Raw genomic sequence first — 21,856 nt, forward strand, 5'->3', positions numbered from 1 at the left:
TTATGTTCGGTGAGGAAAAACTACCTGTAGTTTTCCTGAATCTGAGAAATTAAATGAGGTGTGTGATGATGCGTGGGTTTCCCCCGATAACAACGGATAATTTCTAAAATGTTATTGGCATTATATCCTTTCCCGCCAGAGGTTAGGGTGCGTTGGGAAACACCCCCTAGGGGGGATAAAGCGCTCACACGCTTGTAAGGGCTCTACCTTCGCCTGAGATGGCCGCCCTTAAGGATCCTGCTGATAGAAAGCAGGAGGGTATCCTAAAAGGTATTTACACACATACTGGTGTTATACTGCGACCAGCAATCGCCTCAGCCTGGATGTGCAGTGCTGGGTTGGCGTGGTCGGATTCCCTGACTGAAAATATTGATACCCTAGATAGGGACAGTATATTTTTGCCTATAGAGCATTTAAAAGATGCATTTTTATATATGCGTGATGCACAGCGGAATATTTGCCGACTGGCATCAAGTCTAAGCGCGTTGTCCATTTCTACCAGTAGAGGGTTATGGACACGTCAGTGGTCAGGTGATGCGTATTCCAAACGGCATTTGGAAGTATTGCTTTATTAAGGGAGGAGTTATTTGGGGTCGGTCTTTCAGACCTGGTGGCCACGGCAACAGCTGGGAATTCCACGTTTGTACCCCAGGTCGCCTCTCAACATGAGAAGACGCCGTATTATCAGGCGCAGTCTTTTCGTGGACAAGCGGGCAAAAGGTTCCTCATTTCTGCCCCGTGACAGAGGGAGAGGAAAAAGGCTGCAGAAATCAGCCAGTTCCCAGGAACAGAAACCCTCTCCCGCCTCTGCCAAGCCCTCAGTATACGCTGGGGCTTTACAAGCAGAATCAGGCACGGTGGGGGGCCCGTCTCAATGAATTTCAGCGCGCAGTGGGCTCACTCGCAAGTAGACCCCTGGATCCTTCAGGTGATATCTCAGGGGTACAAATTAGAATTCGAGACGTCTCCCCCTCGCCGTTTCCTAAAGTCGGCTTTACCGATGTCTCCTTCTGACAGGGAGACAGTTTTGGAAGCCATTCACAAGCTGTATTCCCAGCAGGTGATAATCAAGATACCCCTCCTGCAACAGGGAACGGGGTATTATTCCACACTGTTGTGGTACCGAAGCCGGACGGCTCGGTGAGACCGATTCTAAATCTAAAATCTTTGAACACTTACGTACAGAGGTTCAAATTCAAGATTGAGTCACTCAGAGCAGTGATTGCGAACCTGGAAGAAGGGGACTACATGATGTCTCGGGACATCAAGGATGCTTACCTTCATGTCAAAATTTACCCTTCTCACCAAGGGTACCTCAGGTTTATGGTACAGAACTGTCACTATCAGTTCAGACGCTGCCGTATGGATGGTACACGGCACCCCGGGTCTTTACCAAGGTAATGGCCGAAATGATGATATTCCTTCGAAGGAAGTGAATTTTAGTTATCCCTTCCTTGGACAATTCCCTGATAAGGGTAAGATCCAGGGAACAGTTGGAGGTCGGTGTAGCACTATCTCAGGTAGTGTTGCGGCAGCACGATTGGATTCTCAATATTCCAAAATCGCACCTGGTTCCGACGACGTGTCTTCTGTTCCTAGGGATGATCCTGGACACAGTCCAGAAAAAGGTGTTTCTCCCGGAGGAGAAAGCCAGGGAGTTATCCGAGCTAGTCAGGAACCTCCTAAAACCGAGCCAAGTCTCAGTGCATCAATGCACAAGGGTTCTGGGTAAAATGGTGGCTTCCTACGAAGCAATCCCATTCGGCAGATTCCACGCAAGAACTTTCCAGTGGGACCTGCTGGACAAATGGTCCGGATCGCATCTTCAGATGCATCAGCGGATAACCCTGTCACCAAGGACAAGGGTGTCCCTCCTGTGGTGGTTGCAGAGTGCTCATCTTCTAGAGGGCCGCAGATTAGGCATTCAGGACTGGGTCCTGGTGACCACGGATGCCAGCCTGCGAGGCTGGGGAGCAGTCACACAGGAAGGAATATCCAGGGCTTATGGTCAAGCCTGGAGACATCACTTCACATAAATATCCTGAAGCTAAGGGACATTTACAATGCTCTAAGCTTAGCAAGACCTCTGCTTCAAGGTCAGCCGGTGTTGATCCAGTCGGACAACATCACGGCAGTCACCCACGTAAACAGACAGGGTGGCACAAGAAGCAGGAGGGCAATGGCAGAAGCTGCAAGGATTCTTCGCTGGGCGGAAAATCATGTGATAGCACTGTCAGCAGTATTCATTCCGGGAGTGGACAACTGGGAAGCAGACTTCCTCAGCACGACCTCCACCCGGGAGAGTGGGGACTTCACCCAGAAGTCTTCCACATGATTAAAAACTCGACAGGTATTGCGCCAGGTCCAGGGACCCTCAGGCAATAAGCTGTAGACGCTCTGGTAACACCGTGGGTGTACCAGTCAGGGTATGTGTTCCCTCCTCTGCCTCTCATACCCAAGGTACTGAGATTGATAAGATGGAGAGGAGTAAGCACTATATTCGTGGTTCCGGATTGGCCAAGAAGGACTTGGTAACCGGAACTTCAAGAGATGCTCACGGAGGATCCGTGGCCTCTACCTCTAAGAAGGGACCTGCTCCAGCAAGGACCCTGTCTGTTCCAAGACTTACCGCGGCTGCGTTTGACGGCATGGCGGTTGAACGCCGGATCCTGAAGGAAAAAAGGCATTCCGGATGAAGTCATCCCTATCCTGATCAAAGCCAGGAAGGATGTAACCGCAAAAACATTATCACCGCAATTGGCGAAAATATGTTGCGTGGTGCGAGGCCAGTAAGGCCCGACGGAGGAAATTCAACTGGGTCGATTCCTACATTTCCTGCAAACAGGAGTGTCTATGGGCCTGAAATTGGGGTCCATTAAGGTTCAAATTTCGGCCCTGTCAATTTTCTTCCAAAAAGAACTAGCTTCAGTCCCTGAAGTTCAGACGTTTGTAAAAGGGGTACTGCATATACAGCCTCCTTTTGTGCCTCCAGTGGCACTTTGGGATCTCAATGTAGTTTTGGGTTCCAAAAGTCACATTGGTTTGAACCACTTAAATCTGTGGAGTTAAAATATCTCACATGGAAAGTGGTCATGCTGTTGGCTCTGGCCTGGGCCAGGCGCGTGTCAGAATTGGCGGCTTTATCCTGAAAAAGCCCTTATCTGATTTTCCATTCGGACAGGGCGGAATTGAGGACTCGTCCTCAGTTTCTCCCCAAGGTGGTTTCAGCGTCTCACCTGAACCAACCTATTGGTGGTGCCTGCGGCTACTAGGGACTTGGAGGCCTCCAAGTTGCTAGACGTTGTCAGTGCCCTGAAAATATATGTTTCCAGGACGGCTGGAGTCAGGAAATCTGACTCGCTGTTTATCCTGTGTGCACCCAACAAGCTGGGTGCTCCTGCTTCTAAGCAGACTATTGCTCGTTGGATTTGTAGTACAATTCAGCTTGCACATTCTGTGGCAGGCCTGCCACAGCCAAAAATATGTAAAAGCCCATTCCACAAGGAAGGTGGGCTCATCTTGGGCGGCTGCCCGAGGGGTCTCGGCTTTACAACTTTGCCGAGCAGCTACTTGGTCAGGGGCAAATACGTTTGTAAAATTCTACAAAATTGATATCCTGGCTGAGGAGGACCTGGAGTTCTCTCATTTGGTGCTGCAGAGTCATCCGCACTCTCCCGCCCGTTTGGGAGCTTTGGTATAATCCCCATGGTCCTTACGGAGTCCCCAGCATCCACTTAGGACGTTAGAGAAAATAAGAATTTACTTACCGATAATTCTATTTCTCATAGTCCGTAGTGGATGCTGGGCGCCCATCCCAAGTGCGGATTGTCTGCAATACTTGTATATAGTTATTGTTACAAAAATCGGGTTATTATTGTTGTGAGCCATCTTTCAGAGGCTCCTCTGTTATCATGCTGTTAACTGGGTTCAGATCACAGGTTATACGGTGTGATTGGTGTGGCTGGTATGAGTCTTACCCGGGATTCAAAATCCTTCCTTATTGTGTACGCTCGTCCGGGCACAGTATCCTAACTGAGGCTTGGAGGAGGGTCATAGGGGGAGGAGCCAGTGCACACCAGGTAGTCCTAAAGCTTTCTTTAGATGTGCCCAGTCTCCTGCGGAGCCGCTATTCCCCATGGTCCTTACGGAGTCCCCAGCATCCACTACGGACTATGAGAAATAGAATTATCGGTAAGTAAATTCTTATTTTTTCTTATATAAAATTTGGTTCTGTAGTGTTCTCAAACAGCGTGAGGATTCAGATTGAAAGATATGTACAAACGTCTAAATGCACCCCTTTCAGAAATAAAACCACCGGCTTGAACCCATGACACTGAGCCGGGCCTTTCTGTGCTTGTCCCTGGTCACACATGGGTGATGACTCCGATTATTCCTGGGTCATCACCCTTCACACTGGATCCACACACAGATGGAATACGCTAGTGCATATGGGTCGATCTGTCCATCAACGGAGCACACTATCTGTGGAATGGTCATTTGTGGGCGGTAACTGTGGCGATGAGCGCACAGTCACCTGGGAATGGAATAAGAGTTTTGTGGCTGTGTATGGCGGCTCGATCACAGTATGCGGACAGATATTCCATGCCTGTCTCAGAGAGAGATTTTGCACCCAGCATGGGGTTAGGTAAAGTCCAGACATTAGTGCTGATAGTTGCAACGCGGGTATATAAACAGCAGCCGGAACAGGCTTCCACATACAGACACACGGAATTTTAGTGTACACGAGTGGATTCTGCATTAGCATAAGGAAGCAAGTAGGATGCTGCAACTGAACGGAGAGCGTCCCATTGGGATAAAGATGAAAAAAATATCAAGACTCTTTTCCCAGTCATCCTATAGGCAAAGAAATCCATATATTTCTCTGACGTCCTAGTGGATGCTGGGAACTCCGTAAGGACGTGGGAATAGACGGGCTCCGCAGGAGACTGGGCACTCTAAAAGAAAGATTAGGTACAATCTGGTGTGCACTGGCTCCTCCCTCTATGCCCCTCCTCCTCCAGTAAGAGTCTGTGCCCGGCCAGAGCTGGATGCACCTAGTGGGCTCTCCTGAGCTTGCTAGAAAAGAAAGTATTTGTTAGGTTTTTTATTTTCAGTGAGATCTGCTGGCAACAGACTCACTGCTACGTGGGACTGAGGGGAGAGAAGCAAACCTACCTGCTTGCAGCTAGCTTGTGCTTCTTAGGCTACTGGACACCATTAGTTCCAGAGGGTTCGAACACAGGACCTGACCTCGATCGTCCGTTCCCAGAGCCGCGCCGCCGTCCCCCTTGCAGAGCCAGAAGACAGAAGAGAACGACAAAATCGGCAGCTGAAGACTCCTGTCTACATTAAGGTAGCGCACAGCACTGCAGCTGTGCGCTATTGCTCCCACAGCACACCACACACTCCGGTCACTGGTGGGTGCAGGGCGCTGGGGGGGGGGGGGGGGCGCCCTGGGCAGCAATTAGATTACCTTTTGGAAAAAATACACATAATACAGTCTCCGGACTGTATATGTGTAAAAACCCCCACCATAAAAGTACATAAAACGCGGGACAGAAGCCCGCCGCTAAGGGGGCCGGGCCTTCTTCCTCAGCACACCGGCGCCATTTTTTCTTCACAGCTCCGCTGGAAGGAAGCTCCCCCAGGCTCTCCCCTTCAGTATCCTGGTACACAAAGGGTGGAAAGAGAGGGGGGGCACATAAATTTAGGCGCAAAATTTGTATATACAGCAGTTACTGGGTAAACACTGAGTTGTAGTGTAATCCCTGGGTTATATAGCGCTGGGGTGTGTGCTGGCATACTCTCTCTCTGTCTCTCCAAAGGGCCTTGTGGGGGAACTGTCTTCAAATAGAGCATCCCCTGTGTGTGTGGTATGTCGGTACGCGTGTGTCGACATGTCTGAGGTAAAAGGCTCCTCTAAGGATATGTTTGGATATGTGTAAGTGCTAAGGTGAATTCATTGCACAAAAGGTTAGGGAGCAGACTGGACATCTGCCCAGGTCTGTCCCTATGTCACAGAGACCTTCAGTGTCTCTCTATGCTCACTATGCAAAAAAATAAACCCTGGTATCGACACAGAGTTTAACTCCACTGTCGACTACGATAATGCAAAGTTACAGCCAAAGATGGCTGAAAGGTATTCAATATATGATTATTGTAATAAAAGATGATTTGCATATCACTGATGACTCATCTGTCCCTGACACGAGAGTCCACATGTTAAGGGGAAGAATGCTGAGGTAAATTTCCCTCCTCTCATGAGGAAAAAGAGCGGGAATCTCCAGACAAGAGACGGCAGCTTCCCACAAGAGAATTCTCAGACTGTATCCTTTCCCCACTAGGGCCAGGATGTGTTGAGAATCTTCCCCTAGGGTGTCCTGTTTGCACAGACGGTAGCACTAGCTATTCTCAGGGATCCTGCAGATAGCGTGCACGTTCTAGTATACTACCCAGACCGGCGATTGTGTCGGCATGGGTTTATAGCACTGTGGCAGCGTGGACAGGTACCTTATAAGCAGAGATTGAGACCCTAGTATGCATATAGATATAAATATATTAAAGATGCTGTCTTAAGTGATAGATATATGATTATAAAGCATGTCCAAAGAGACATAAGTATACTGGGTCCTAGAGTCAAAGCTATGTCGATTTCTGCTTGACGTGTCCTGTAGAATATGCATTGGACAGATGATGCCGACTTAAGCGGCATATGAAAGGCTGAGGATTGTGTGGAGAAGGGTTCTCGGGCCTGGTCTCCACAGCTATAGCTGGTATATTCCTGCACAGCCTAGGAAAGTATGACATTATTAAATGCAGCTTTTTCGAATAAAGAAACAAAGTCCGAGGTGCGTCCTTTCTTGCCAGAGCCGGGGGCAGAGGAAAGAAGCTGCACAACACAGCTAGTTCCCAGGAACAGAAGTCCTCCCCGGCCTCTACAAAAATCCACCGCTTGTCGCTGGGGCTCCACAGGCGGAGCTAGTCCCGGTGGGGACACGCTTTCGTAAGTTCAGCCACAAGGGGGTTCACTCCCTGTTAGATCCCTGGGCAATGGATATTGTGTCTCAGGGATACCAGCTGGACTGTGAGAAGATGCCCCCTCACCGACGGCCCTGCGGGCTTCCCCCCAAGAGAGGGAGCCAGTGTTAACTGCAATTCACAAATTGTATCTTCAACAGGTGGTGGTCAAGGGTCCCCTTCTTCAACAAGAGGGTGTTATTATTCGACCATGTTGTAATCCCGAAACCAGACTGTTCGGTCAAACCCATATTGAATTAAAATCCCTGAACATATACCTGAAAAGGTTCAAGTTCAAGATGGAATCGCTAAGAGCGGTCATTGCGAGCCTGAAAAGGGGGAGACTTTATCGTGAATAGGGACATAAGGGATGCATACCTTCATGTCCCCATTTCTCCACCTCATTAGGCGTACCTCAGAATTGCGGTACGGGATTGTCATTACCAATTTCAGACGTTGCCGTTTGGTCTCTCCACGGCCCCGAGAATATTCACCAAGGTAATGGCGGATATGATGGTGCTCCTGCGGAAGCAAGGTGTCACTATTATCACGTACTTGGACGATCTCCTCATAAAAGCGAGATCGAGAGAGCAGTGGCTGAACAGCGTATCACTTTCTCTGGAAGTGTAACGGCAACACGGCTGGATTCTATATATTCCAAAGTCGCAGTTGGTTCCTACAGCTCATCTGCCTCTCCTAGGCATGATCCTAGACACAGACCAGAAAGGGGTTTATCTCCCGATAGAGAGAACTCAGGAGCTCATGACACTGGTCAGGAATCTATTAAAACCAAAACAGGTGTCAGTGCATCACTGCACTCGAGTCCTGGGAAGAATGGTGGCATCATACGAGGCCATCCCCTTAGGCAGGTTCCATGCGAGGACCTTCCAATGGGACTTACTGGACAAGTGGTCCGGATCACATCTTCAGATGCATCGGTTAATCACCCTATCCCCCAGGGCCAGGGTGTCTCTCCTGTGGTGGCTGCGAAGTGCTCACCTTCTCGAGGGCCGCAGATTCGGCATTCAGGACTGGGTCCTGGTGACCACGGATGAAAGCCTCCGAGGGTGGGAAACAGTTACACAGGGAAGAAATTTCCAAGGTTGGTGGTCAAGTCAACAGACTTGCCTTCACATCAATTTCCTGGAACTAAGGGCCATATACAACGCCCTAAGTCTAGCGGAGATCCTGCTTCGCGACCAACTGGTTCTGATCCAGTCAGACCGCAGGGGCTTATGTAAACCGCCAAGGCGGCACAAAATTGATGGGAACTGCCTCAGGTGGACTTGATGGCGTCTCACCTCAATAAAAAGCTAAAAAAAGGTTTTACGCCAGGTCAAGGGACCCTCAGGCGATAGCTGTGGTCGCACTAGTAACACCGTGGGTGTTCCATTCGGTCTATGTATTCCCTCCTCTTCCTCTCATACCCAAGGGCTGAGAATTGTAATAAACGGAGGAGTGAGAACAATATTCTTTGCTCCAGGTTGGCCAAGAAGAACTTGGTACCCAGAACTGCAAGAAATGATCTCAGAGGACCCATGGCCTCTGCCTCTCAGACAGGACCTGTGGGAAAAACAGAACAGGACAGGTGTCCCTAACTGTTTAAATTCCGGCGCTAGTAATATGATTTATTATTTAATGGTGTATCAAAAGCTGCTGAGTATGACAACTAGCTAGGTTGCCAGCTAAATAGAATACAAAAAAAGGGGGTATATACTCTGCGCTCAGTGTACACTTTGTATTTATAAATATAAAGAGCTATAGTGTTCAGTCTGTCATGGAGATTGATTGACTCAGTAGAACTACAATGATACGTATAAAACAATTTCTATTCAATAATTTAAAAATGACATAGTTTGTACAAACAAGCAACATATAGTTTGTGACAGATATCTGTTAGATATATTCAGATTAATTTGTTAAATGTGCAGTATAAAATTAACATACACTGGCGTCCCAGTGTTTAATGAACTGTCCCGCAAAAATGAATCAACTTTGTGATGTAAAACTTATAAAGTGATGGTCTATTTAACCCATGTGCTGGTTCCTGAGATGTTGTATAACCAGGGTCCGTTTGTATAGATATGCACAAGTGTGGGTATAAGCTTCTTAAAGCTGATTCAAAGATTACCAAACAATTAGCACGGCTCTGTTCCGAGCAATAGGTGATTATTAGTAACCTGTACGTAGTACTCCAAGAGGCTCCCTCCTCGTCACAGGTGTTAGACCTCACTGCGGAGGCCAGCAGCAGTCACTCAGTGCGGGCAAACGGAGTCTCGGACGTCAGCGGTATGATACAGGAATCGATGACAGTGTTCCAGCTGGAAGCCGCCGGCTGAAGCGCCCGGCGTATAACAGACCGTGGTAGGTCAGAGCTGTGGAGAGCCGTGTGCGGGCTCAATATGCGGGTCAATTCCAAACAACTGAGCGTGAAAGAATGGGCGTCTCAGACAGGACCTGTTGCAACAGGGGCCCTGTATGGTCCAAGACTTACCGCGGCTGCGTTTGACGGCATGGCGGTTGAACGCCGGATCCTAACGGAAAAGGGCATTCCGGATTAAGTGATTCCCTCGCTGATAAAAGCTAGGAAGGATGTGACAGCCAAGCATTATCACCGTATATGGCGAAAATATGTTGCTTGGTGTGAGGCCAGGAAGGCCCCAGCGGAGGAATTCCAGCTGGGTCGATTCCTGCACTTCCTACAGTCAGGTGTGACTATGGGCCTAAAATTAGGATCCATAAAGGTCCAGATTTCGGCCATATCCATTTTCTTCCAAAAAGAACTGGCTTCACTGCCTGAGGTTCAGACGTTGTAAAGGGAGTGCTGCATATTTAGCCTCCTTTTGTGCCACCAGTGGCACCTTGGGATCTTAACATTGTGTTGGATTTCCTGAAATCCCACTGGTTTGAGCCACTTAAGACCGGGGAGCTAAAATATCTCACGTGGAAAGTGGTCATGCTTATTGGCCTTAGCTTCGGCGTGTGTCAGAATTGGCGGCTTTGTCATGTAAAAGCCCCTGTCTGATTTTCCATATGGGCAAGGCAGAATTGAGGTCTCGTCCCCAATTTCTCCCTAAGGTGGTGCCATCGTTTCATTTGAACCAACCTATTGTGGTGCCTGCGGCTACTCGGGACTTGGAGGATTCCAAGTTGCTGGACGTAGTCCGGGTTTTGAAAATGTATGTTTCCAGAACGGCGGGAGTTAGAAAGTCTGACTCGCTGTTTATTCCGTATGCAGCCAACAGGGTTGGCGCTCCTGCTTCAAAGCAGACTATTGCTCGCTGGATCTGTAGCACGATTCAGTTGGCTCACTCTGCGGCTGGATTGCCGCATCCAAAATCAGTAAAAGCCCATTCCACAAGGAAGGGGGCTCTTCTTGGGCGGCTGCCCGAGGGGTCTCGGCTATACAGCTTTGCCGAGCTGCTACTTGGTCGGGTTCAAACACATTTGCTAAGTTCTACAAGTTTGATACCCTGGCTGAGCAGGACCTTGAGTTGCTCATTCGGTGCTGCAGAGTCATCCGCACTTTCCCGCCCGTTTGGGAGCTTTGGTATAATCCCCATGGTCCTTACGGAGTTCCCAGCATCCACTAGGACGTCAGAGAAAATAAGAATTTACTCACCGGTAATTCTATTTCTCGTAGTCCGTAGTGGATGCTGGGCGCCCGTCCCAAGTGCGGACTCTCTGCAATACATGTATATAGTTATTGCTTAACTAAAGGGTTATTGTTATGAGCCATCCGTTGAATGAGGCTCAGTTATTGTTCATACTGTTAACTGGGTATGGTTATCACAAGTTGTACAGTGTGATTGGTGTGGCTGGTATGAGTCTTACCCTGGATTCCAAATCCTTTCCTTGTTGTGTCAGCTCTTCCGGGCACAGTTTCCCTAACTGGGGTCTGGAGGAGGGGCATAGAGGGAGGAGCCAGTGCACACCAGATAGTACCTAATCTTTCTTTTAGAGTGCCCAGTCTCCTGCGGAGCCCGTCTATTCCCATGGTCCTTACGGAGTTCCCAGCATCCACTACGGACTACGAGAAATAGAATTACCGGTGAGTAAATTCTTATTTTCTGCAGCAGGGTACACTGGGATTCCACAGGGAATACATCGGGGTGTAGAGATGGATCTTGATCCGAGGCACCAACAGGCTAAAGCTTTGACTGTTTACAGGATGCATTGCACCGCCTCCTCTATAGCCCCGCCTCCAGGCACTGGAGCTCAGTTTGTAAGTTGGTGCCTGCATAGCAGGTCACTAACAGGTGGGGCTGCTCTAGGCAGCCCTGAAAAGAGCTTTTTAAGAAGACTTCAAGGGCCGCAGCACTTTCTATATCATTCTGTCATGCTGTGCTGCGGCTTAATCACCTCCCCAGCAGCGCTGCATACTCCCGCGGCCGGGTTCCCGGGTACTTAGAGCGGAGGCGCACCAATCATCAGGCACACCATCGCTGCCGCTCTCCAGGATCGCGCGGCTGCACATCAGGGAGGAGGTAATCGCAGTCCCGAGAGACGGACCGTGCCGCTGGCGTGGACACTGTGCTGCACAGTGACCCCACTATATCCACCAGGGCAAGGAGCACAGGTTGGATTTACTAAAATCCGTTTCACATAGTCTCCATAGTACCCGGTGGTGAGGACCAGCATAGGGGATAAGGCGCTGACCTGTACCCCTATCCAGCTCCGGGCGCCATCTACTGTTGGTGTTCCCGCCCTGGAGCTGCATTTCACTCTCCCTTACTCCCTGACAGAGATTTTGGCGCCATCTTCATTACTAGCTGGGCTGATCTCCGGGACTGCAGGGCGCAGTCTCCTCTGTAAATCCGCCTGTCTCATCAGCGCTGTGCATTTACAGGCACTTAAGTATTCTACATGTCATTTTAGACAGTGTTAGTTAAGAACAAGTGCACTGCTATCTGAATATTTAGTACAAGTATCCTGTGATAGACCCACCTTGGACAGCATTCTCAAGTATGCTGAATACACTTGTGACAAGTCTTACGCCCCCTGTGGGACCTCCTGTGCCATTACAGTCACATATTGTCGCTGTAGTTAATACGCCCTGGGTGGACACACTGTCTACCCAATTACAACAATTTAATCAATCTTTGGTTAGACAAAAGTCTACCCCACGCCCCTCTGGGACCAAGGGGTCATCTAAACGGGCCATTTCTTCCTCTCAATCCACTAATATTTCGGATAACTCTTCCGATGAGGATGGGGAATATACTGATCCGTCAGACACTGATGCAGACGCTTCTGATGAGGAATCTACAACCCAGGTTGATGTTCCTGACCTAGTGGAGTCTATTAAGCTAATTCTCCAAATAGATGATGACATTGAGCCCACTACTGCATCTAAGAAACCTGATAAGTTCAAATGTCAGAAGGTTGCTAAAGTAGTCTTACTGACCATTTTGACCATTTAATTGACATATGTCAGGAATCCTGGTCGTCTCCAGGAAATAAATCTTCCCTGTCTAAAAAGATGCTAGCTCGTTATCCTATCCCTGCGGAGTTGAGTAACAAGTGGGAAACTCCACCTCCTGTGGACTCTCATGTCGCCAGTCTTGTGGTGTCATCTACTCTGCCTGTCACCACGGTCACCTCACTGAAGGAACCGACGGATAAGCGTGTGGAGGGATGCCTGAAGTCTATTTACTGGTGCGGTACATAGACCCACTATGGCAGCCTCCTGGGCTGCGAAAAGAATTGAAGCATGGTTCAGGCAATTGAGGATGAGCTGCGTCAGGATTTTTCTGACACTGCCAGACAATTTCTGTCTTATATTATCACAACCTCCCACTATATTCAGGAGGCGGCCTTTGATGCAGGTGTAATGGCGGCCAAGGCGTCTACTACGTCTATCCTGGCTCGCCAAATTCTGTGGTTGAGGTCCTGGAAGGTGTACCTGGACTCCAAAAAGACCTTGGAGGTGCTCCCTTTTAAGGGAGACATCCTATTTGGGGAGGAACTGAACAAGATTGTGACTAACTTGGTGGCTGTCAAGACTGTGTTTCTTCCAAGTACTAATCCTTCTGATCCGAAAGCTAAGAGTACCACTTTTTGGTCCTTTCGACCTCCAGGGAAAGCAAAAGGTCAGCATATCCGAGACAGGCTCATGCTTTCAAAACCACTAAGCCCAAATCGAAACAATTCTGGGCCGCCCATCAGCCTGCTTCCAAACAAGACAAGCCTGCTGCATGAAAGGGCGGGCCTCCCCCAGGGTGGGAGGCCGACTTCTGCAGTTCGCCCAGGCCTGGTTAAAGAACACTTCGGACGCCTGGGTGCGGGAAGTTGTCTCTCACGGGTACGCAATCTCTTTCACGAGGCGTCCCCTCGCCAATTTTGAACAAAGATTATCCCTGCTGATCCGTTAAAAGCACAAGCTCTACACTTGGTTGTACAATCCCTCCTGTACACAGGAGTGGTAGTGCCGGTACCTCTGTCTCAGAGAGGCAGGGGATAGTATTCGACCCTGTTTCTAGTTCCAAAGCCAAATGGGTCCTTCCACCCTATACTCAACCTCAAATCATTGAACAAATTTGTGAGAGTATACAAATTCCGTATGGAAACTCTGCACTCTATTGTGCTGGCCATGGAACCCGAAGACTCTATGGTATCCCTAGACATACAGGATGCTTACCTACACATACCTATTGCTATGTCGCATCAGCAATATCTGCGATTTGCTATTGGCAACCTACATTATTGATTCCAGGCCCTGCCTTTTGGATTGGCCACGGCCCCTCTGATCTTCACCAAGGTCAAGGCCATGATGACGGCTCTTCGCCACCGTCAGGGAATCGGGGTCCTGCCATATCTGGATGACTTGCTGATCCTGGCGAACTCCCAAGAGGTTCTCCTCAGTCATCTGGAACTGACGGTCCAATTCCTACAAGCCCCCGGATAGCTCATCAACTGGAAGAAGTCCTCGCTGGTCCCTGCTCGGAGCATGGTGCACCTGGGGGCACTACTGGGGACACACAGCCAACGATTGTTTTTGTTTCCAGAGAAAGTCCTGAACCTTCAGGACAGGATCAGATATTTCCTCTCTCGCCCAAGAGTGTCGATACATTCAGCGATGCAAGTACTAGGCCTCATGGTGTCGGCTTTTGACATGGTAGAGTACGCTCAATTTCATTCCCGCCCTCTGCAGAGGTTAATTCTTTCCAAGTGGGACGGCCTGCCTCATCGGATCAGCTCTCAAATTATCTCCTTGACTTCGGAGGTTCGTCTGTCACTGAGCTGGTGGCTACAGGACCAACAGTTGAGCAGGGGCCGTCCCTTCTGGATCCCCAACTGGGTCCTCCTGACAACGGATGCCAGTCTGCAGGGTTGGGGCGCGCTGCTGGAGCAACACACTCTCCAGGGTCGGTGGCCCAGAAAGGAATCTCTCCTCCCGATAAACATTCTGGAATTGCGTTGACATTGGCCCTGCCTCCAGTACAGAACAGGCCTGTTCAAGTACAATCGGACAAGGCGGCACTAGGTGCCGCATGACAATGCTGGAAGTATCAAAAATACTCCATTGGACGGAAAGCCATCTGCCAGCAATTTCGGCAGTGTTCATTCCCGGAGTCCTCAACTGGGAAGCGGATTTCCTCAGTCGTCAGGACGTTCACGCCAGAGAGTGGAGTCATCATCCGGAAGTCTCAACTCCTAGTGGACAAGTGGGGCCTACCAGATGTAGACCTGATGGCGTCTCGACACAATCACAAGGTTCCGGTCTTCGGATCAAGGACAAGGGATCCTCAAGCAGCGTTCGCGGACGCACTGGCAATTCCATGGAACTTTCGGCTGCCCTACATGTTCCCTCCAGTGTCACTTCTGCCCAGGGTACTACGGAAGTTCAAGCAAGAAAGAGGAATACTACTTCTAGTCGCTCAGGCGTGGCCCGGACGGCATTGGTTCTCAGACCTGCAGGGTCTATCGATAGAGCGTCCTCTTCTACTTCCTCAACGCCCAGACCTCCTCGTTTAGGGCCTTTGTGTCTATCCGGACCTGGCCCGGCTGGCTATAACGGCGTGGCTCTTGAAGCTTTACTCCTGAGGGCCATTTGATTCTCTGAGGCGGTTATTCAAACTATGTTGAAGACCCGCATACCGGCTTCTGCACGGATTTATTACAGGGTCTGGAATTCTTACTTCACGTGGTGTGCTGCTAAGAATTATGATGCCTATTCATTCAGAACTTCTAGGCTTTTGGCTTTTCTGCAACAAGGCCTAGATTTAGGCCTTCATCTGGCCTCCCTCAAGGTTTATATATCTCCCTTGTCGGTGTGGTTTCAGAGGAAAATTGCTTCTATTCCTGACTTTCACTCAGGGTTACAGATTCAGCCTACCTATGTCCCTCCTGTGGCTCCATGGGATCTGTCTGTTGTCTTAAATGCCCTACAACAGTCTCTATTTGAACCTCATGAGTCTGTGGATCTTGAATGTCTTACACTTAAGGTTGTGTTTTTACTGGATATTGCCTCTGCTAGGAGGGTGTCGGACTTAGGCGCTTTGTCCTGTTGTCTACCGTTTCTGATTTTTCACCGTGACCGGGCAGTTCTTCGAACCCGCCCTGGTTATCTACCTAAGGTGGTATCATCTTTTCATCTTAACCAAGAGATTGTGGTTCCGGCCTTTATCTCTTCTGGTTTGTCCTCCAAAGAGCAGTCTTTGGATGTGGTACAGGATCTCCGTATTTACGAAAGAAAGGACTGCCTCCCTGAGGAGGTCAGATACCCTTTTTGTACTTTTTGGTTTTTACTCGGTCTGTTGGACCTTCCTGGGCAGTCCGCCGAGGCGCGTCCGCTGAACAATTGTGCAAGGCGGCTACGTGGTCCTCAGTGAACACATTCATCATCTTTGCCTTTGATACTTCCTCCTCCCAGGATGCTTCCTTTGGACGCCGGGTTCTTTTGCCCGCTACAGTGCGTCCCCACCCTTGAGGAACTGCTTTAGGACATCCCGATGTATTCCCTGTGGAATCCCAGTGTACCCCGCTGCAGAAAAGGAGATTTATGGTAGACTTACCATGGTTAAATCTCTTTCTGCGAGGTACACCGGGCTCCACAGGGCGCCCACCCTGATGCACTTAGCTTCTTTGGGCTTGCATGGCATTAGCTGCTGCTACCTTCTCCTGTCATGAGAATGTGGTTCTATGTGGCTAAAATCTTACCGTCTCTTTACCTGCTACTGCATTGGGCTGGTTAACGAAACTGAGCTCCAGTGCCTGGAGGCGGGGTTATAGAGGAGGCGGTGCAGTGCATCCTGGGAACAGTCAAAGCTTTAGCCTGTTGGTGCCAAGATCCAACTCTACACACCGATGTTATTCCCTATGGAATCAAGTGTACCTCGCAGAAAGAGATTTGACCATTGTAAGTCTTACCATAAATCTCCTTATTACCTGTATCCCTATAAATGAATGCCGTGTAATAGCTATGACTGCCGTGAATATATTTATCACATTAAATGGAAGGAAGATCAAAGGCGCTACTCTACAAAGGACAAATGTAATAAAAGAGAAGTATAATATACTTGCAAACTTCGTAGTCCTTCGTTAATTTCTTTCTATTATTCCAATGATTACCGGATGTTTACATGCAATAAAAACAAAATTGAACAACAAATGTGTAGTATTGTCTGTAATGAGTTAAATTTTTTTGTGAGTTCTCCGTTGAAACAGAACCCTACGATGTGAAGGTTTCTTGATAGAAGATAAGGATAGTTTCTCACCACCACTTTATAAACATAGGTGAACGTATAAAGACTCACTTAGAGTTAAATATCGCCATACACATAAAGGTTTCTTTTATACTTCTGATCATAGCATGTGAAGCAAGCTCTATTCAATAAAACGTACCACACTCACTTTTCAGCAGATGGAATTCCGCACGTAGCAGTTTCTTTAAATAGATGAATCACTCTTCTCTTCCAAAAAAATGATTAAATCTATGATTCATCTATTTAAAGAAACCGCTACGTGTGGAATTCCATCTGCTGAAAAGTGAGTGTGGTACGTTTTATTGAATAGAGCTTGCTTCACATGCTATGATCAGAAGTATAAAAGAAACCTTTGTGTATGGCGATATTTAACTCTAAGTGAGTCTTGGTACGTTCACCTATGTTTATAAAGTGGTGGTGAGAAACTATCCTTCTCTTCTATCAAGAAACCTTCACATCGTAGGGTTCTGTTTCAACGGAGAACTCACAAAAAAATTTAACTCATTACAGACAATACTACACATTTGTTGTTCAATTTTGTTTTTATTGCATGTAAACATCCGGTAATCATTGGAATAATAGAAAGAAATTAACGAAGGACTACGAAGTTTGCAAGTATATTATACTTCTCTTTTATTACATTTGTCCTTTGTAGAGTAGCGCCTTTGATCTTCCTTCCATTTATTGTTTTTCACTTGTCTTTTGTGTGATCTGGATTTGGGCGGATCATAGGAAGGTTAGGATTGGGCTGCTAACTTTATTTGCGCCAGAACTCATACATATCTATTTTTTAATATTTATCACATTGCTAAGTGTGGAATATTTCCTTCTCTTTAGCTAATATCTGCTGAGTATCACATATTTGTTGGTTTTGATATGAATGGTCGACCACTATTGGTTGACATCGACATGGACAAATGGTCCACACATGAAAAGGTCGACATGATTTTTGAAAAACTTTTTTGGGTGTCGTTTTCTGCATAAAGCGACCGGGAACCCCAATTAGTGCACCGCGTCCCCTCGCATGACTTGCTTCGCTCACCATGCTTTGGGCAAGGTTACTATTCCCAATCATAGTCCACGTGGATCGTAAAGTATGAAAAAGTTCCAAAAAAGAAAAAAAAATGTAACAAAAAACTCACGTCGACCTTTTCACATGTCGACCTTTTCACGCGTCCACCATTTGTCCATGTCGACCAAGTCAATGTCTGCCAATAGTGGTCGACCTAATGAAACTCATGTCGACCTTTTGTCATGTGGACCTAATGCATGTTGACCAGTAGTGGTCACCCTAATGACTGTCGACCTAGAGACCGGATAGCGACCATCACGTGTTTGCTATAGCCTGTGGCAGCGGTTTATGCCTGCTGATGGTTTCTGTTGCTCGGAGTATATGTATTGCCTTAGAGAGTAATGTGAGGCTCCTGTGAAGGTCAGAGGGCCGCCCGTGCTGTCCCTGTGTATCAGGTCTTCTGTCGCTGCTCTAGATCTTACTATTGATAGATGTTACACAGTGATTACCAATCCAGCAGACACCATTAATCCCAGCTGAATACTTCTGTAAGAACAGACCGGAACTATGTTGTTCCTGCTACCGCAGCCGGATCTTTATAGTGGGGCACGCCATCCTGCTTATTCTCATGGGGAATCATACAGTGGAGATAAGGTCTCCTTCAATATTAAAATGTAGTAACGGTGCAGAGATTGGTCTCAAGGGGGTAATTGAGACCTGATTGTGGATGTGCGGAAAAATCCACATCTACGATCATGCGGGGGGACGCCCAGCATAGGGCAAGTACACATCGCAGGCCGGGTCCTGCCCCCCCCCCCCCCCCGCAGGCATACGAAAGCATTGCACGACAGCGATGCTTTTGCATGGTTTGAATAGCCCTCTGCGAAGGCAGACGGCTACCCGCCATGTTTCGTGGTCGCAGTGGATGCGTATGATGTCACGCAGCCGCCGCGACCCGCCCTAGCAACGGTCCGGACACTTTGCTGATCATTTGTGGGTCATCCATCAGCGACGTCATAGCAAAAAGGTCCGTTCCAGCTGTGGTCCTTGGAGCATGAGCCTGAATGTATTATCAGAGGCAAGGTTTATTAGAGTAATATCAGTCAGTATGGAATCTGTGGGCCCGAGCACCTCTGGCAAAGAGAAGGACTAAAACGTCTACTTGGGGCTCAGAGCCAGGAGCTTGGTGCTAAAGGCAGACTGGAGTAATTTGCGGAGAGCCTCCCATGCTGCTGGGTGACTACAGGCCCCCTAGGAGTTAAAATGGGTGAGTGTCTGAGCCAGGCAGTAACCCTTCCCTCTAAGGCCAGTGCCCCTGGTGAGTGCCAACCTGGCCAACCAGTAGTTACGGCCTTGATATCAGTATTACATCTCTAGCGGTTCATAGTGTAAACTGTCCTGGCAGCTACAGAATAGCTAAGAAAAGGAATGTAAACAGTATAATTTCCGAAACATGTCTAACTATACTGGCAGGACAGAGCTAAAATACGTCCTTCCCTAAAGGCTGGGTTGACTATTTATGGAGAAAACTCCTCCGTCTCCTGCCTCCACTTATGACCTTACTACACCTAATCCCAACATACCACTCTTAACAAATTGCTCTCTGGAAAAGCAATAAAATTCTGTTTAGAGCTGTTCTGTCTGCTTTATAGCATGCACCAAGACGGGCAGCCTAATCTGTGTATGGCAGACATGCCTGGAGGTGACCCTGACGATCCATCTACCCCATCACAGGCACTTCCACATGACTACGTTACTATCCTGGATGAGCGTTGTAGCTAGAACGAATCACAGTGCAGTATATAAGAGTGAGCCAGTCACATGTTGGTGGCAGCCATTTTGTTGTTTGAACCAATGTTTAGGAGGATGCATTAATTCACGAAAGATATCACAGAAGGGTTTGTGACTAATATCCATGAGGCGCAGGTACCTACTTATATGACGACACACAATTAATAATCTCCTTTTCTCACAAAGATCCCCTCTCTTCACCGTCTCGCTGGGCTGAGGAGTACCTGCAGCAGTCTGAGGAGAAGCTGTGGCTGGGGGAGGTGGAGGGGACGATGGCGGAGAAGTGGTAAGAAGGTGTGACAGTATAGGGGCGCTGTGTGTGTATTTGTCATACCCTCATTCCTGGTGATTTTCCCTTTCTCTGTAGGAGTGAGGAGTACCAGGCAGATGACGACTTGCAGAGAGAGGCTAAATCTCTTCTATCCCAAGTAACGGACCCCAAACTAGCCAACAGCCAGGTACTGGGATAAGGCTGTGTGTTTCTGCATACTCGTGTCATTATTGCTGTGTTTCATATAAACATTGCTTTCCCCCCATCCAAAGCCACGGACGTATAGAAATAAATCACACCCGGCCTTGTCAGGGGTGCAGTGGTAGTTATGAGCACTAGGTGGCAGTGCAGACACTTGTCATACAAACTGCTTATTACTTGTACAGTAGCTTTTTCCTGGGGCAGAAGTATTTATCACGTGCATAATATGCACAGATCACATTGACTTCTTAACTAAACATCCGGCTGTAATGTCATGCATGAAAACTCTGTTTGTGCCTCAGTGTTCAGTTATTATTATTATTATCCTTTATTTATATGGCGCCATAAGGGATCCGCAGCCCCCAATATTAGTTCTATGAATCCTTATTACACTTACCCCCCCTCCTCTTTAGAAATCCTACACTTGGCTGCTATGTAGAGTTACTTACCCTGTGGACATGGGAGAGGAGGGATGGATGTTGGGAGCTTATTGTGTTTCATACAACCTCTAGCATTTTTCATGGGTCTTCAACCTGCGGCCTTCCAGCTGCTGTGGAACTATACATCCCAGCATGCCTTGCCTCAGTTTTAGCATGCCTTAATAGCAAAACTGTGGCCTGGCTTGCTGGGATGTGTAGTTCCACAGCAGCTGGAGAGCCGCAGGTTGGAGACCCATAATTTATAATATACCTCGCAGTCTCTCTTCCAAATCCTGTCTTTTGTATTTGCATCCAATATTAATTATGGTCCGGTCTCACTGCCTCCATCTCTCTTTCTCTGTTAGTTCTTACAGTTTGTGAGGAAGATAGGAGACGGGGAGGTCTCTCTCTCGCAGACTCCAAGAACTCCCTCCCAGACGGTCTCGCAGGCAGAGCAGTGGTCAGAGCAGTTTATACAAGAGCAGGTAGTGATCTGCACTGTGGGTTGGGGGTGAGGAGGGAGAGATCTGGGTTGGGGGTGAGGAGGGAGAGATCTGCGCTGTGGGTTGGGGTGAGGAGGGAGAGATCTGCGCTTTGGGTTGGGGGTGAGGAGGGAGAGATCTGCGCTGTGGGTTGGGGGTGAGGAGGGAGAGATCTGCGCTGTGGGTTTGGGGTGAGGAGGGAGAGATCTGCGCTGTGGGTTGGGGGTGAGGAGGGAGAGATCTGCGCTGTGGGTTGGGGGTGAGGAGGGAGAGATCTGGGTTGGGGGTGAGGAGGGAGAGATCTGCGCTGTGGGTTGGGGGAGAGGAGGGAGAGATCTGCGCTGTGGGTTGGGGGTGAGGAGGGAGAGATCTGCGCTGTGGGTTGGGGGTGAGGAGGGAGAGATCTGCGCTGTGGGTTGGGGGTGAGGAGGGAGAGATCTGCGCTGTGGGTTGGGGTGAGGAGGGAAAGATCTGCGCTGTGGGTTGGGGTGAGAAGGGAAAGATCTGCGCTGTGGGTTGGGGGTGAGGAGGTAGAGATCTGCGCTGTGGGTTGGGGGAGAGGAGGGAGAGATCTGCGCTTTGGGTTGGGGGTGAGGAGAGAGAGATCTGGGTTGGGGTTGAGGAGGGAGAGATCTGGGTTGGGGTTGAGGAGGGAGAGATCTGCGCTGTGGGTTGGGGGTGAGGAGGGAGAGATCTGCGCTGTGGGTTGGGGGTGAGGAGGGAGAGATCTGCGCTGTGGGTTGGGGTGAGGAGGGAAAGATCTGCGCTGTGGGTTGGGGTGAGAAGGGAAAGATCTGCGCTGTGGGTTGGGGGTGAGGAGGTAGAGATCTGCGCTGTGGGTTGGGGGAGAGGAGGGAGAGATCTGCGCTTTGGGTTGGGGGTGAGGAGAGAGAGATCTGGGTTGGGGTTGAGGAGGGAGAGATCTGGGTTGGGGTTGAGGAGGGAGAGATCTGCGC

At 48.8% G+C, this 21,856-nt stretch overlaps 1 protein-coding gene across 2 annotated transcripts in view; it reads left to right on the top strand.

Moving 5' to 3' along the window:
* PEX5 (peroxisomal biogenesis factor 5) overlaps positions 1–21,856 on the top strand; it is a 64,690-nt gene that overhangs the window by 15,739 nt on the left and 27,095 nt on the right. The window contains exons 6-8 of one of the 2 annotated variants that reach the window (XM_063962513.1): positions 19,714–19,813; positions 19,895–19,985; positions 20,784–20,903. In XM_063962513.1, the coding sequence (XP_063818583.1) occupies positions 19,714–19,813; positions 19,895–19,985; positions 20,784–20,903 (311 nt within the window). The remainder of the gene's footprint in view (positions 1–19,713; positions 19,814–19,894; positions 19,986–20,783; positions 20,904–21,856) is intronic. The other variant, XM_063962514.1, reaches the window with a different exon arrangement.

The sequence above is a fragment of the Pseudophryne corroboree genome, chromosome 3 (assembly GCF_028390025.1).
Source record: "Pseudophryne corroboree isolate aPseCor3 chromosome 3, aPseCor3.hap2, whole genome shotgun sequence".
Lineage (NCBI taxonomy): Eukaryota > Metazoa > Chordata > Amphibia > Anura > Myobatrachidae > Pseudophryne > Pseudophryne corroboree.